Source organism: Bos indicus, chromosome 16 (assembly GCF_029378745.1).
Source record: "Bos indicus isolate NIAB-ARS_2022 breed Sahiwal x Tharparkar chromosome 16, NIAB-ARS_B.indTharparkar_mat_pri_1.0, whole genome shotgun sequence".
Taxonomy (NCBI): Eukaryota; Metazoa; Chordata; class Mammalia; order Artiodactyla; family Bovidae; genus Bos; species Bos indicus.
In genome coordinates this window covers 34,463,081-34,480,885 of record NC_091775.1, presented here as the reverse complement: position 1 = coordinate 34,480,885, position 17,805 = coordinate 34,463,081, and the positions used below count along the sequence as shown (strand labels likewise).

At 35.4% G+C, this 17,805-nt stretch overlaps 1 protein-coding gene across 7 annotated transcripts in view; it reads right to left on the bottom strand.

Annotated features, from left to right (window-relative positions):
* The window catches only part of AKT3 (AKT serine/threonine kinase 3), a 281,775-nt gene that overhangs the window by 59,714 nt on the left and 204,256 nt on the right, over positions 1-17,805 (bottom strand). For all 7 annotated transcript variants that reach the window (XR_011560999.1, XM_070768863.1, XM_070768861.1 and 4 more), the window contains one exon: positions 2,493-2,615. Coding sequence is in view for 6 of the 7 variants with exons in the window: in XM_070768863.1 (XP_070624964.1) it covers positions 2,493-2,615 (123 nt within the window). In the remaining variant the exon portion in view is untranslated. The remainder of the gene's footprint in view (positions 1-2,492; positions 2,616-17,805) is intronic.

The following is a 17,805-nucleotide window of genomic DNA, read 5'->3' as shown; positions in this document are numbered from 1 at the left end:
CATTCTATCATGAAACAATATAGATATAAATAATACTTGTATAAATTCTGAATGTCTGACTTTTTATGTGATCCATTTTTCTTGGTGTAAATTCCATGGATCCTGTCCAATGCTACACATTTACTTAGACCTTTACATTAAGGTTATATTAAAACAGAAATAAATTTAGAGAGGAGAGGTCACTGAATTGTCTAGTAGTTTATGGCCTATTTATATGCTAACTACATGACTGGTATTCATATTGCAGGTTAATAAATTTAGTCTAATTTCATTATCAGAAAGGACAGAGCAATAAAACTCATTAAATGAGTGTCAATGTACTGATAAGTTGATCAATGAGAAATGATCAATGGAGATACTGACCAAAAATCATCCCAATAATATCATTCCTTTTCAATGCTATCAATCAAGTGAGCATTCTTTTCTTTGTTTCTTTAGACTAATTCTCTGAGCTGTAAGCATTTTGGATATATTACTAAGTACTTCAAAATTATTCTTCTTTTCTTAAATCCAGGAATTCCTCCCCCTTATCCCCATAATAGGATTCATAAAATATAAAGTGGCGGTGGGGGGACAGGGACGATCAGGCAGAAAAGAGCTAACTACTTCTAAGTAAAAATGGAAATAACATATAACATAAGTTTTGTCATATCATATAATTAAATTCTTTTTTAAAAATTCAGATTCAAGACATTTAAACATTATAGGATTATTTGGCCATGCAGACATCAGATACAGGGATGCTGAATTCTGCTACTCCTGGCTACAAAAGCTATAGGCTAAAGACAATCCTACTGTTGATTTATATCCATCTCTGATCTATTTTGGCACTTAGTTGATCATCTCTGATATAGATACAGTATAATAATTTTTTCTAAAAATAGAATTTCATAGCTTATTTCATAAATAACATGTTAAGAAATGAGAAAATAATATAAAAACTGTAATGATGTTGTACAGACATACACACTATATTTCACTGTCATCATGTAAAGTAATATTTCTTGAGATAGTTACTTCTTAGGGATCATTCATAATACAGAGGTACATGATAGCAACATCTTGAAATAACTTAGACAATTGGTTAAGTAATTAGATAATTTAAGAATCACAGGTGTTTGAAAACAAGTGAGTGGGAGTGAGGGGTAACTGTGACTTTTCTCATGTGCTGTAATATGTAGATATATACCTCATTCCCTGGTGGTTCAGATGGTAAAAGAATCTGCGTGCAATGTGGGAAACCCGGGTTCGATCCCTGAGTTGGGAAGATGCCCTGGAGAAGGGAATGGCCACCCACTCCAGTATTCTTGCCTGGAGAATTCCATGGACAGAGGAGCCTGGACTACAGTCCATAGGGTCACAAAGAGTTGGGCGCGACTGAGCAACTAACACACATACTTCATTTCACACAAACAGCATTTCATAAAAGACTAATATAACTTCTATTTCTACATGTAGAATTATACTTTAAATGAACTCATGCTTGATAAATAAAGCAATTCTATGTCAGACTTTAATAGGTCAAGATTATCATATCATTTACTTTTTAAGAAAGTTAAGATGGTCACATTTAGAACCTGTTCAGTGTGTCAGGGTACAAATTTCCTTAATGTGGCCAATCTAAATGAAAACAGTGTCGTGAGAATTACTACTACCTTTTATGAGCTACTCCAAGGGTCAGCAAAATATGGCCTGGGGGCGAAATCTTGTCTACTGCTTGTTTTTATAATTAAAGTTTTACTGGAACACAGCCAGACATGCTCATGTTCCTACTGCCCTTGGCTGCCTTCATCCTGCAAAAGCAGCACTGAGGAGTCACAAAAGATACTGTAAGAGCAGCAATGCCTAAAATATGTACTATCTGGCCTTCACAGCAAGTCTGCTAGTTCCTGAGCTATTCTGAGGGTCTTGTCAGAAAGAAACTTAAGAGAAATAAAGTCATTATCACTGATAAAACAAACACAGTGCTTTTTAAAATGGAAACTAAATAAATTAATAAAAGGTTATATTAAAGTATTTCAGCTCTTTAAGCCCACTAAAAATTTAAAGTCAAAATCAAGTATTTTACTTCCCCTAAAATAAAATTAGAAAAAAAAAAGTTTATCATAATACATCACAGGATGCTAGAATATAATAATGAAATTGATTTTAAAATGTCATTTGCAAAGTGACTACACATTGAATCAAATGTTTAACATTACTCATTACACTAACAGAAGAGTGGAACTATTACTGGTAGATCGTTTTGATCAGAGCAGTCCAACAGAACTTATTTTGCATGTCAAAAACTTGGACAGAAAAAGAACTACACATTTACCAGTGAATGAAATTTCCTGTCAGATAGAGTGAACCACATTCTTAAACAGTGGTGGTGGTGTTTTTTTTTTCCCCAACTAGATCTTCTTTTCTTCAAACTGTGTAACTTCGTAATTACTTTGTGTTTGTCCCTATAGCCTTTGGAGAAACAAACTCTGATTACTTTTCTTTTTTACCTTGAGATCACGGTACACAATCTTTCCGGAATGTAGATAGTCCAAGGCAGAGACAATTTCTGCACCATAGAAACGTGTGCGGTCCTCGGAGAACACCCGCTCTCTCGACAAATGGAAAAACAGCTGCAGGGTAAACAGCAGGGACAGGACTGTAATAATTACTGATTTAGTGGGGGAAATTAACACAAACATAAAACACCTCTCATCACCATATTGTGATGATAGATAGTGTACTCTCAGTGGACACTGAGCACTCTTAGACAGCAGCTGGCTTATCTTTTCCAGGTTTCCAAGGGGAGACTGAGAGCTGTTAAATCAGCACTTTAATCAATATACCAATCTTGTTTAAGGCATTCTGTTTGCTACCCATTTAACCTTCAGTTACCAGAGGAAAAAGTATGCATCATCAGATTACATCTCCTCCTCCATATACTGTTGCTTCAACTCTTTCAAGGATTAGGTACTGAGACTTTATTAAAATAAATGAACCTAAGTAGAGATGCAACATTTCTACTTAATTATCTGATTCACACTTGATTTCAAAGAAAGGACTGCAGGTTTGTGGAACCTTATTTATATGAACTTGTTAAATTCTACAACTCTTGATTCATCATGCTATCTCTAGGAATGATTTCAATGTTTAAATCAATGCTTTCTACAATGAGAAATTGTGAGGCTTTACATTTTCAATTTATTTTAGTAATGCCCAAAATGTACTGAGAAGCTTCCATTATTCCCTTAATAATTCTCAATGTATATTCTTCCAATTTCAACAATAATTACCTATGACACCAATCTTTTCACATGTAATCACTTAAAACGATAAGCCCATCCTTTTCCCATCAATCACCTAAAAAGATACTTCCACTCATCAGTCAACAAGTATTAAGTGCTCATTGTGGTCAAGCATCCAGCTCACGGTTTAGAACAAGCTGTTTGTTTAAGGAACTGCCTGTCTCATCTCTCAGTTCAACCATGTATATGAGAAAGGAGCCAGTTCCATGCACTATGAATTGATTACTGACCTTTTTGTTGTACCGTTTCACTGTATTAGGAAATCCGTCATGAACAAGCAAAGAGTGTTTGCAGTGCTGAGTACATTGCCAGTATCACAATAGGTACTTAATACATGTCTTTGATTAAAAGTGATGAACCAGTCAGTGTATCCTTCATTGCAAGATCAGAAATGAACTATAACTTCACAGGGATTACTTCTACAAACTGCTTTTAACCAAGATTTTTTTCTCACACACCAAACCATAATTTAGGTAACAGAAAGCAGGTTCCTTATAGATTCCTTCTTCCCTTTTCCCGGAGAAGAAAATGGCAACCCACTCCAGTACTCTTGCCTGGAAAATCCCATGGACAGAGGATCCTGGTAGGCTACAGTCCATGGGGTCGCAAAGAATCAAACATTACTGAGCGACTTCACTTTCTTTTCACTTTCCCCTTTCCCACTTCCAACTCCACTTAAGAGTCTATCACTAAGATCAAAATTAATGCATAACCCATTCTCCCAATAAAGAGAAGAAGTTAATATCATGTAACTATTGCCAAAAAAGACTCATTCAATGTTATAGTAAAATTAAAATATTTGGCAGACAGTCTCTAAACTTTAATGTTCTCTACTATACTGTCATATTTCATCAAATCTAAGATGCCGCTGATTGTAACTTCACTAACATTTTATGTTAAGCCCAAGAAAGAAAAAAAATGATGTGAATTAAAACTATAACACATCACCATATATAAAAGGCCTTCTGATTGAAGAAATTATTCAATGTGTCTTATAAATGATCAAATATACTATGCCCAAAATCATACCAATGTATAACTGGTATGTTTATAAGGGTATGCATATAAGGGATATGCTTCAAAACTGATTCATCTTATATAGACAAATACATGCTATTAACGGGGTTTCCCTGGTGGCTCAGATGATAATGAATCTGCCTGCAATGCGGAAGACCCGGATTTGATCCCTGGGTCAGGAAGATCCCCTGGAGAAGGGAATGGATACCCACTCCAGTACTCTGGCCTAGAGAATTCCAGGGAAAGAGAAGCCTAGAAAGCTACAGTCCAGGGGGTCACAAAGAGTCAGACATGACTGAGCCACTAACACTTGCACTTTTCACTTCCTGCTATTAATACACTACTATTCAAACAAAGACAGGAAGTAGAAAGAAGCATGGATCGATCATCAGTAAAACCATTCTGAAATCCTTCTAGGGCCAAGTAATTTCTGTCATCCTTTAATACAAAATATGACTAATTTTGATGAAGAAACCCCTGTGATCTCTACGGTGATTTATGGCAGTCTTCTAATGAGATTAAAATAGTGGTTAGATTTCTAAACTTTCTTCATATAATGTCAAGCCTAGTACCCACTCATCTTCTATACAAAATATATAGATCCTCCCTAAATCAACATAATATATGCAGGCTTCTAGATCTTTATTTAGATCATAAATCTTCAATTTGTCTCCTAGCCAATTTCTGTAAAAATATCAGCTAAAAAAAAGCTACTTAAGGAGAAGAATCCTATTTATTTCTCAATCTGCTGTCCTCGGATGTCCATTCTTGCTACTTTATGGACTTTACTCTTTTCCAGCAGTCATGTATGGATGTGAGAGTTGGACCATAGAGAAAGCTGAGTGCCGAAGAATTGATGCTTTTGAACTGTGGTGTTGGAGAATTCTCTTGAAAGTCCCTTGGGCTGCAAAGAGATCCAACCAGTCTATCCTAAAGGATATCTATCCTGAATATTCATTGGAAGGACTGATGCTAAAGCTGAAACTCCAATACTTTGGCCACCTGATGTGAAGAACTGACTCATTGGAAAAGACCTTGATGATAGGAAAGATTGAAGGTGGGAGGAGAAGGGAACAACAGAGGATGAAATGGTTGGATGGCATCACCAATTCGATGGACATGAGTTTGAGTAAGCTCCAGGAGTTGGTGATAGACAGGGCAGCCTGGCATGCTGCAGTCCATGGGGTCGCAAAGAGTAGGACACTGCTGAGTGACTGAACTGAACTTGTTAACATAACCAATGACCTTCGGTTCTGGAGCTTAGAATATCAATTATTATCCCCTTCTTCTTACAAACATTCCTTAGGTTTGGTACTGCAACTCCCCTGATTTTCCCTAAATATTCCCTCTAAGTTTCTACCTTGGCTTTGAACCAACTTTCCATTTAATAAGCATCAATCACTTTAAGGTCACTGGGAAGAGAAGAAGAGGGCATACAATGGTGATTAAGACATAATCTATAGATGTATAGATAACAAATGGGAGAGCTATGAGAAATTTTGTAATTCTGATATTAAAAATGCTTTGGAGGCAAAGGATGATTAATCTTTACTGGAATGATCTGAGAAGACTTCGTGGACAAGGAATTATCTCACTTACATTTCAAAGGATGGGATTTTTCACAAATGGAGAATATAAGGGAAGCATACAAAAGGGTGCCATGCAAGTTATACCCATCTTAATGTTCTGACCACAACCTAGTATAGTAAGTGCACATAGTAGGTAATTAATAAATGCATATGGAAGGAATTAACTCTAAAGAAAAAAAAACAGTAATGGTAAAGAAACAGCAAGCAGGGAGTGCACAGAGCTGAAGAACAAAGATACCCATTCATGACAATGACAGAACTTAAGCAAAAAAAAAAAAAAAGATGAGGTCAGACTGTTTAGGACCTGGACTTCCACGATACGGTTTAGAGATTAATTCTGTAGATAAAGAGTGTCGAAGACATTTGGGTCAAAAATTAGCATAATTTTAACAGACAACTCTGGCAGCAAGGAGAGAATTAATTTAAAATCTGAGGGACTTCCCTGGTGGTTCAGTGGCTAAGGCTGTGCACTCCCAATGCAGGGAGCCCGAGTTCATTCTCTGGTCAGGGAACTAGATCCCACACGTCACAACTAAAGACCCAAACACTGCAACTAAGACCCAGCACAGTCAAACAAATAAATATTTTAAAAAGAAAAGAAAAAAAAAAAAAAAACCTGAGACTAGTCAGATAAACAATTGTTCACAAAGTGCAACAAAAGTTACTAAACACCAATTCAGTGCTGTAAAAAGCTGCAGACACAATGGAGGAAATTGTATCAATCTGAAAGAATGTAACTATTTGGTTAGAAAAACCAGACATATACAATTACATTAAAAATACATAGTTGTGTTTTTTATTTTATTTTATTTTATTTTTAAACTTTACATAATTGTATTAGTTTTGCCAAATAAAAATACATAGTTTTAAAATTGCACACTTTAAGAAGTGAGTAAGTGTCTTTGGTAGTATAACAAGTTACCTTTGAGCTGCTAAGAGCTTCTGAGAAACCTTAATTAGAGCAGCAGTAACAGACATTTCAATAGAGTCAATATCCCAGGGGGGATTAGCATGCACCATTTGGGCAAAGGCAGGAAGTGCTTCGAGGTTTCCAGCAGTGTGTTTGTTGCCTTGTTGCCAGGAGTGTAAAGGAAAAGAATGGGGCTGGGAACAGAGGGGCAACGGATTTCATCTTGACCTGTTGACATTTAAATAAGAACTATAGCACAGTTCAGGACTATGGGATCAAATGGTATAGAGATAAATAAGAGTCAGGATACTGTTAACATCAAGGAAGCAAAATTGTTGTTTTTCAGTCGCCGAGTCACGTCAGACTCTTTGCAACTCCATGGCCTGCAGCATGCCAGGCCTCCCTGTTTCTCAGGATCCCCTAGAGTTTGCCCAAGTTCATGTCCATTGAATTGGTGATGACAGTCTGATGCTGGGAAGCAAGATACAGCCCAGAAATTCAGTAGAAACTGAAACAGAGTTAAGGTCAGAATTTTAGGGTATCACTACAGGGGTAAGGGCAGGGAAAAGAGGCAGAATAGGTATTAAGATAGAGTCCTAAAAGAAATACAAAAGAAAAAATATATGATACTTGGAGAATAAAGGATACAAAAATTTCACCAAGAAAATTAACATTCACCAGACAAAGGAATTGGGTCATCTGTTATCTTTCAGGGAAGGGATGTCACACTTAGGTGGGCCAAGAAGAGAATATGAACTAGAAATGGTACATGACTCCTTTAGAAAAAAAGAATGAGATGAGCCAAGGTGTTACTACAACAGATTTTTTCTCAATACATAAATGCTTTCAAGAAAACTTTTGCCTGAAGAAATGACAGATGCTATGAAGCTACAATTCATATGGAACAGGCACATATCTAGAGAAAAACATGATCCGAAAGGATACACGCACCCCTATGCTCACCACAGCACTGCTGACAACAGCCAAGACACAGAAGCAACCTGAACATCCACTGACAGAGGAGAGGATAAAGAAGACGTGGAACACAGCTCAGCCACTAAAGAGTGCACCCCTATGCTCACCACAGCACTGCTGACAACAGCCAAGACACAGAAGCAACCTGAACATCCACTGACAGAGGAGAGGATAAAGAAGACGTGGAACACAGCTCAGCCACTAAAGAGTGAAATAATGCCATTTGCGGCAACACAGATAGACCTACAGAGCGTCATACTAAGTGAACTCAGTCAGTCAGTGAAGAACAGAGGCTGTATGACACCCCATATATGCAGAATCGAAAAGGAAATGATACAAATGAATTTACCTACAACACAGGAAGACTCACAGACTTAGTAAATGAACTTTAGATTGCCAGGGGGAAGGGATAGTTAGGGACTTTGGGAAGGTCATGTACACACTGCTATATTTAAAATGCATAACCAACAAGGACCTATTGTATAGCACATGTCTGCTCAATGTTACGTGTAGACTGGATGGGAGGAGGGTTGGGGGAGAACGGGTACATGTGTACGCACGGCTGAGTCCCTCCACTGTTCACCTGAAACTATCACAACAGTGTTAATGGGCTCTACCCCAACATAAATAAAGGGTTACAGTGTGGGGGAAAAAGACATACCAGTGATATCAGGCAGCCAGAACAGGCTACTTTATAAAAAGTGAAAATATGGTGAAGTTGATAATTATATATGATAAAGTATATGGGGAAAATGACCATTTAATAAATGGTGTCCCAATATTTACTTAACTTTGGAGAAAAGTAAAATCTGATTTTCACTTCACATAACAAAATTAATTTCATGTAATTTATAAACTAGAGAATATGAACCAATAGTTTCCGGATCTCAGGACACAAGAGGAAACAGAATCATAAAAGGAGGAACTGGTAGAATTAACTACATGAAATAACAAAACTATAAATTGAATATTTACAACAAATATTATAGTGTATATGCATAATATATAGAGAAATCATATTAAACAACACTAAAACATAAGGGGAAAAAAGAGAAGGGGCAAAGACAACATAAGAGGAATACAAATTATTATAGTATGTGAAAATATACTACTTTATAATAATCAATGAAGTAGAGATAAAACATATGAAACAATTTAACACTTCGAGAAGTATCATTACCAGTGAAAGTGTGAAGAGATACACACTGGTAGCTAGAATGCAAACATAAACCCATTGTAGGACAACTGGCAATAGATATCAAACTAATTTTTTAAATACAGTTGTTCCTCTTAAAATTTCCTTAAAAAAAAAAGGCAATGAAGAAATCTTCTACACAAGGATATTCTTGCACAGTATATATGACAAAAATGTGAAAACAGACTTTCAATCATGTTGAACATTTTTTAAATTAGATTTTTTTTTAATCTAACACAACAAGATAAATTTTAGATGTAACTGACAGCTAAATATAAAATATGAAACTAATTTTAAAAAGCAAAAAATAAAAAGTTCATGGGACTAGACTTACCCTTTTGCCTGAAGCAACTAAACACAAATATTAGAAGGAATAAATGAAAATTGAGAAAAATACACAACAGAACTCTTTAGGTAGTGGACAACAGGCAGTACAAGATGATGATCCCCGTGCAAACAAAAGAGGTGAGTCCTAAAATCGCCTGCTTTCTGTCTGGAGGCATTTTCTAGAATGTCATACAGTAAAGAACATACCAAGCATAACACAGATGTCTCACTGCTGGAGAAATACGTATCATATTTGGAGGTGGGTGAGATGGGTGAGGTGGGTAGCATTAGCAGGACAGAATACCAGTAGGAAGAAGCTGTACAATGCACACAGTTGTCTGCATCTGATACCAAGTTACCCACGTACAAGAATAAGCAGAGGAGTAGGGATCTGTATGCCAAATGATTCCCAGACCTGAGAGACATTCCATTTCTAATCAGTCATTAGAATGTCATTATTGAACACAGAGGCATTCAATAGATACTTCAAAGGAGTCAGAGTAAAAGCTAAACCTACATTAACAAAGCTAACAAACAAGACTGTAGAATATCATATTTGTAAAAAACTACTCTCCAGGATAAGATATAATACTCTTTGAAGGAAGGCAATACAATCTAAACATTTAATGTAAAATTCAAAGTATCTAGTATCCAATCAACAGTTACTAGACAAGAAAAGATGCAGGAAAATATGATGTATCACCAACAAAAAAATTTGTCATTAGATATAGACTTTAAAAAATAACAGGAAATGATGGAATTAACATACAGAACTTTAAAGAAGCATATGAACATAAACAAGAGATAATGGAAATAGAAGATAAAGAGATATAGAGATAAAGAGATATAGAGAGAGATACAGAGATATATATAAAGAGATATAGAGATAAAGATAAAGAGAAATAGAAATAAACAGGACTTTTAAAGATGAAACATGTAATACCTGAATAAAAATTTTATTAGATGGGATAAACAACAGATTAGACACTGCAAGAGAAAAGACCAATGAACATGAAATTATAGCAGAAGAAAACTATATGAACTGTACCTAAAAAAACAAACAAAAAAAAGAATCTTAGTGACTTGTTGGATAATATCCAGCAGTCTAACATGTAAATAATACCAGATCCTGAAAGAGAGAGGGAGACATCTACAAAAAAAGCCTGAATTTTTCTAAACTAGGGAAAAAAAGATAAATGCACAAAGTATTCCAATGAAACCCAATGAGATGAAAACTCATAATCATGCATGAATACTAAGAACAAAACCAACATAACCAGTCAGATCACAGTAAAATTGCTGAAAAACTAGTGATAAGCAGAAAATCTTTAAAAAATTCTGAAGGGGAAAGAACAATACACAGCAAATAGGAGACTTGTCAGAAACTGTGAAGACAGAACAATGGAAAAACATGTTCAAATTGTTAAAAGAAAAAAAAAATCCCATATCCTAAAATCCCACATCCAGTGGAAATATCTATAGAGTATAAAGGTTAGAGACTTTGTTTTGACCATGACTGAGTAACAGATAACAGTTTATACTCCCTTCTTAAACAATTAGGAAAACATATAAAAAAAATAAAACAAGGATATCCATACATTAAGTATTATATTTCAAGGTACACTGACCCCAAAGAAAAAGGAAACAAGAAAAAGGAAACAATTAACGGTTGTTCGAGGAACCATATAGAATGCGACACAGGGAGGAGAAATCAAAAAGAACTTGTGGGATCCTTGAACTATGAATAGAGATTTCAGAGACTGGGGAGACCCAAGTGGCTATAATTCATGAGACAGAGAACCACAGAAAGGAGAGCTCCACGGACCTGCAATGAATTGCCTTGAGTCTTACTAATCAGCACATGTATATAAGGAAAATTCTGAGGTCAGGGAAAGAGCCATTGGAAAGAATCAGGTGAAAAAAAAAACCACAGCTCATAGAGCTAAAAATACTTTTTGTTTTCACCAGGCAAAATGGAAAAACTTCTTAAGAAATGCGGCACCCAGTGGAGCCCTTGAACACACTGCCTCTGTAGTGCAGCAGCGTTAGTGTTAGAGGAAAGGCCACACACATGTGTCAAACTGCTTTTTGATAAAGGTGTCAAGATCATTCAATGGGACTTTTCAACAAAAGATGCTGGAATAAGCAGATATCCACAGAAGACTTAAAAAAAAAAAGAATCTCAATTCTTAGCTTACAGCATTCATGAAAATAAAACAGATCATAAAACTAAAAGTGGTAGGTACAACTATAAAAGTTATAAAAGGAAATACAGGAGAAAATATTTGTGATCCAGGATAGACAAAGATTTCTTTTTCTTTTTTTTTTTGACAAAGATTTCTTAAACAATATTTTTTTTAAAAAGACAAACTGATAAACTGGATTTCAAAATTTAAAACTCCTGTTGCTCAAAAATATCACTGAAACAATGAAAAGGCAAGGTACAGTCTATGACTTCCTTAAATGTGACACCATATGTCTTCTTCATGCCATTTACTAATTACATAGCACAGTAGCTTGTAGCATGCAGTCAGTAAATAGCAATAAATAAATAAAATATTTTATCAATTGAACTGAAATAACTTTCTGACTTTTCTACAATGAATATGCATTATTGTTACTTTCATAATGGGGAAAATCATATAAAGATTTCCATTAAAATACTATTGATTCTTTTAGCAATTTAGGCTTTTGACAATTTTTTGTTGGCAGAAGCTCAGGACAAAGAGGAAGACTATACAAGTACTATATAGTTTTGCATCCTCAGCAACAAGCCTAGTATGTGGGCACATTATATGCTTAATAAATGTACTGCAGAGAATAAAGTTAAATTCAAAAATCCTTTCCAAAGAATTATTTCTAAGAAAAATAAGGCTTAAAGTTTTAAAGGCAAAGTGGTTTTTATTAGAAACATTAAAAATGCCACAACTAAATAATCTTGTTTTTGTTTAAAAAAAAAAATGAACTGTTTGCTCTTCAAGCAAGGAGCACATCTTCAGAAGTTGGCTTTCTTTAGCAATGACTACATGTTTTTTTGTTGTGTTTTGTGCTTAATAATGCTGTGAAAATACAGTAATGCAGATAGACTGTTTTAATGATTTAAATAAACAAGTCAAGATTTCATCACAAACCCAGAATGCTTATCTTGAAAACAAATTACTATATTTTGAAAACTATGCAAAAAACTTTCAAAAAAACAAACAAACATCTAAATTTAAACAATATCCTGAGAATTATCAATGCAATCTAAGACTTTAAACCAAACTATTTTTCTTGCAACTATTTTTAGTCATTCTTTTGTAATGGCAAAATGTTGGTTAATAGAGAAAATAACAAAATATGTTCAATACAAGTCAATAATTTCAATGATTACATTCATTATCATAATATTGATGAGCTCAGGACCTGAATACTCTAAAGACAACTAATTAAATAAGCAACAAGACATAGTAGTCTGTGCAATAATGCTGATTAACACATCCCGTGAATTTACCAAAAACCTAAGATGAAAAGAATGTCTGAAGCTCACATACAGGACAACTCATCAACAATACTGTCCTAGTCCATTTGGGCTGCCATAACAGGTTACCGTCGGAGAAGGCAATGGCACCCCACTCCAGTACTTTGCCTGGAAAATCCCACGGATGGAGGAGCCTGGTAGGTTACAGTCCATGGGGTCGCTAAGAGTTGGACACGACTTCACTTTCACTTTCACTTTTCACTTTCACGCATTGGAGAAGGAAATGGCAACCCACTCCAGTGTTCTTGCCTGGAGAACCCCAGGGACGGGGGAGCCTGGTGGCTGCCGACTATGGGGTCACACAGAGTCGGACACTACTGAAGTGACTTAGCAGCAGCAACAGGTTACCATAGACTGGGTGGATTATAAAAGTGAAAGTGAAAGTCGCTCACTATGTCCAACTCTTTGAGACCCCGTGGACTATACAGTCCATGGAATTCTCCAAGCCAGAATACTGGGCCACACAAATTTATTTCTCCTAATTCTGGAGGCTGCGAAATATAAGATCAATGCAATGGCAGATTGAGTGTCTATTTCCTGGTTCATAGATAGCTGTCTTTTCACTGTGTCCTCAGACTTGGGAAGGAGCAACTGAACTCTCTGAGCTGTCCTTTTTTTTTTTTTTTTTTTAAATTTTATTTTTAAACTTTACAATATTGTATTGGTTTTGCCAAATATCGAAATCCTCCACAATATGAAAGAGAAAATGAAAGTTGCTCAGTCGTGTCCGACTCTTTGCAACCCCATGGACTTATAGTCCATGGAATTCTTCAGGCCAGAATCCTGGAGTGGGTAGTCTTTCCCTTCTCCAGGGGATCTTCCCAACCCAGGGATCAAACCCAGGGTTCCTGCATTGCAGGCGGATTCTTTACTAGCTGAGCCACAAGGAAAGCCCAAGAATACTGAAGTGGGTAGCCTATCCCTTCTCCAGCAGATCTTCCCTACCCAGGCATCAAACCGGGGTCTCCTGCATTGCAAGCAGATTCTTTACCAGCTGAGCTATCAGGGTATCCCTGAGCTGTCCGTTACAAGAGCACTAATTCCATTCATGAGGGTTCCACCTTCATGACCTAATCAGTCCAAAGACTTTGTTTCAAGTGCCATCACAATGAGGATTAGATTTTCACTTATGAGTTTGGGAGGGAAAGATTCAGTCAGTAGTAAATACTACACTCACAACTGGAATGGTATTAGCTATACAATAAAACAGTTAAACATGTACTTTTATAGGATCAAATAAAAGTACACCTACATTTAATAGGTAATACATTTGTTTTCTAGATCATGTCTATTCTTTTCACAAGCTAAACTCCATAGTTTCTATGCATTTTGCATAGAAAATTTAATGTAATGTAAATTTATATTTAGTACTTGAAGAGTTTCTTTCAGAAAAGATAGTGATATAGACAAAAATATAAAAATGTCATTTTAATAAATAGTTCAATATTACATTTCTTAAAATATAAATTAAGCCCTTAGGATGCTACAAGAGAACTAAAAGTGATCTAAGGTCAGATGGCTGGACTCTTAAATAGTTATTTGGTTAAAAATTTCCAGCTAAATTACCTCAAGCCCTAAGAAATGCAATGCTAACATTAAAAAACAAACAAACAAACAAAAATGAAATTCAAGATATTACCAGAATACAGAAGAAAAACCGCATGATCATCCCAACAGATACAGAAAAATAATCTGACAAAACTTTACATTCTATCATTAAAAAAAAAAAAAAAAAAACCTCAGGAAAATAGGAATAAAAAGGAACTTACTCAACTTGTTAAAGTATTCATAATACTTTAATAAAGTCTTAACAGTGAGGGTATAAACGCATTTGCTTTAAGACCTGGTATAAGGTAAAGATGATTGCTTTTACCTTCCTACTTAACACTGTTCTGAAGGTCTTAGCTTAATAAGACAAGAAAAAGAGAGAAAACCTATGAGGTTGAAAAAAGAGGAAGTAAAACTGTCTTTGTTTCCATATGATGTGATTATCCACAAAGAGAATCTCAACATATTTATGAACAAGCAAATAAACTTTGAGAAAGGATTTAGGATTCAAGGTTATAAGTAAATATCAACTGTATTTCCAAATGCAACAAACAACTCATTTTTGAGACTTCAAACAAATCATTTATAGTGTAAGAGAACACATAAGATAAATAAGGATAAATATAACAAGAAATGTTCAGGTCCTGTTCACGAAAAACTACATAATATTGTTGAAAAATTAAAGAAGATCTAAATAATTGGAATGATATACCACGTTCATGGATCAGAAGACAAGACTGTTAACATGTCAATTCTCCCTAAATTGATCAACAGATTACAATATTAATTAAAGTCCAGGGACAGGGGAGCCTGGTGGGCTGCTGTCTATGGGGTCACACAGAGTTGGACACAACTGAAGTGACTTAGCAGCAGCAGCAGCAGCAGACCTTCATGTAGAAATCAACACTCTACAATTAATATAAAATGTTAAGCAAATACAGTTGCCAAGATAATTTTTTAAAAGGAAGAGTAAAATTGGAAGACTCAAAATTGCCTCAATACTCTAAAGCAAAAGTACTAAAGACAGTGAGATAAAGCATATGGATTGATGGACACAGATCAGAGGTGTCAGGGTAATTCAATGAGAGAAAAACAGTTTTTTCAACAAATACTTTTCAAAAAAATTTTGTTGTTTTAGTTGCTAAGTCTTGTCAGACTCTTTGCGACCCCATGAACTGTAGTCCACCAGGCTCCTCAGGCCATGAGATTTCCCAGGCAAGAATACTGGAGTGGGTTGCCATTTCCTTCTCCAGGGGATCTTCCCCATCCAGGGATCAAACCCATGACTCCTGCATTGGCAGGCAGGTTCTTTACCACTGGGCCACCAGGGAAGCCCACTTTTTTCGTTTACTCTATCTGTAGACTTACTCTATTTGTAGACTTATAGAAGTCTTTCAAGACCTAAAGTTCTTGCCAATATGTAACAACAACATACCAAGAAAGTCCAGAACACCTGAGTTGATGCACTAAGTCACCCATCTGCACCAGCAGAAAAGATCAGCCCCTGGAGTCTTTTCTCTTTTGCCACTTTATTGAGAATTATGAAAAAGTTAATCAGGAAAAATATGAGGCAGGCAAGATACCGCTACAAGTAAAAAGAATTTCTAGACTCACTAAACTGTTTTAAATGAATTTTAACCATGAGAGAAAAACTACAAGTCAACAGCCCCAATTTTTTTTAAAGGGCAGATAGTGAGTACCTTAAATTTTGAGTTTAGGAATACAACTGTAACAAATATCTGGGGGTCAAGCATGAGAAATCACTTCATGCTTAAGTATTTCAAATCATGATGCTACTGAATGAAACTGTGTCTGATTTGTTTATATGTAATTTTATTGGACTTTGCAAAACTGTCCAGAATGTTTATATACTCTTAACTTTAAAAGGAAAAAAAAAAAAAAAAAAAAATCTGTGCTTATCTGTTTATCATATGTCTGAAATCACCCATGCTAATCAGATACAAGCTTATTTATTGGAGAAACTACAAGGTTATATTTTGCTCCACAAGATCTGTTCCTGTTTAACATAGACTTAAAATCACATACTGCCTTAACACAATCCTATTTTCAACAAATATTTTTTCAATTAAATATCCAGTTGCAAAAAAATTGAACCTTGATTCTTTAATACCGTAAGCAAAAATTAACTTGAAGTGGATTACAAACTAAATATAATTCTAAAAACTATTAACATTTCTAGAAGAAACATAGGAGTAAATCTTAACAAAGCTGGGTTAGGAAAAAATGTTTTAAATTAAATCCCATATCTGTAAACTACAAAAGAAAAACACTGATAAATTGTATTTCATCTAATTTAAAAGTTTTGTGCTTCAAAACAAGAGGATGAGATGGCTGGATGGCATCACCAACTTGATGGACATGAGTCTGAGTGAACTCCGGGAGTTGGTGACGGACAAGGAGGCCTGGCGTGCTGCGACTCATGGGGTCGCAAAGAGTCGGACACGATTGAGCAACTGAACTGAACTGAACTGAACTGAGCTGAAGTAAGAAAGCACATCAGTGGTTAGAAGGATAGGAGGTGATGGTGGAAACTGATTGTAAAGGAGTATGAAAGACGTTACAATGATAGAACTGTTCCATATCATGATTGTGGTATTGGTAAACAACACATCTGTCAAAACTCACTAATACAAGTGGTAAATTTTACTGAATATAAATTACATATGAACAATATGACTTCTAAACAATGGATTTAAGCAAAAATAAACACAGGGAAAAAAATTTCCCACTAAAAAATGAAACGGCAGAACACAGACTAGGAGAAACTATTTGCAAAACATATAAAAGATAAAGTACTTGCAAACAATATACAGAAGTCTGACTACTCAATATTAAGAAAACAAACAACCCAATCAAAACATGACCAAAGATTTTAACAGATACTTCAATAAAGAAGACACAACATGGCAAATCAGCACAGGAAAGCATGTTCAATACCATTAATAATTCAGGAAATTCAAACTAAAACTGTAAGATGCCATTACACATCCAAAAGAAGAGGTAAATAAGAAAGACCAACCACGCCAAGTGTGGCAATGATGTTAAATAATATCCTAGAAATGCAAAATGGTACAATTTGGCAGTTTCTTATTAAGTTGAACATACCAAATGACACAGAAATTGTATTCCTAGATATTCACCCAAGGCAACTGAAACTATACTTCCACACAAAGATTTGTACTGGAATATTCACAAGAAATTTTTGTACAAAAAGTGTGATTACACTGAAATTGCCACCCTGTGCCATAACCACAAGGAAAAAAATTGTGAAAACAGATAAATGCCCAGTCAGCTCCTGAAGCTTCACCCACTTCATCTGATATTCTAGATATAAAAATAAGCAACTTAGATGTTGAGCCTAGATGAGTCTTTGGATTATTACTTCACAAGCAGAGATATACTGGTTTATTGAACTT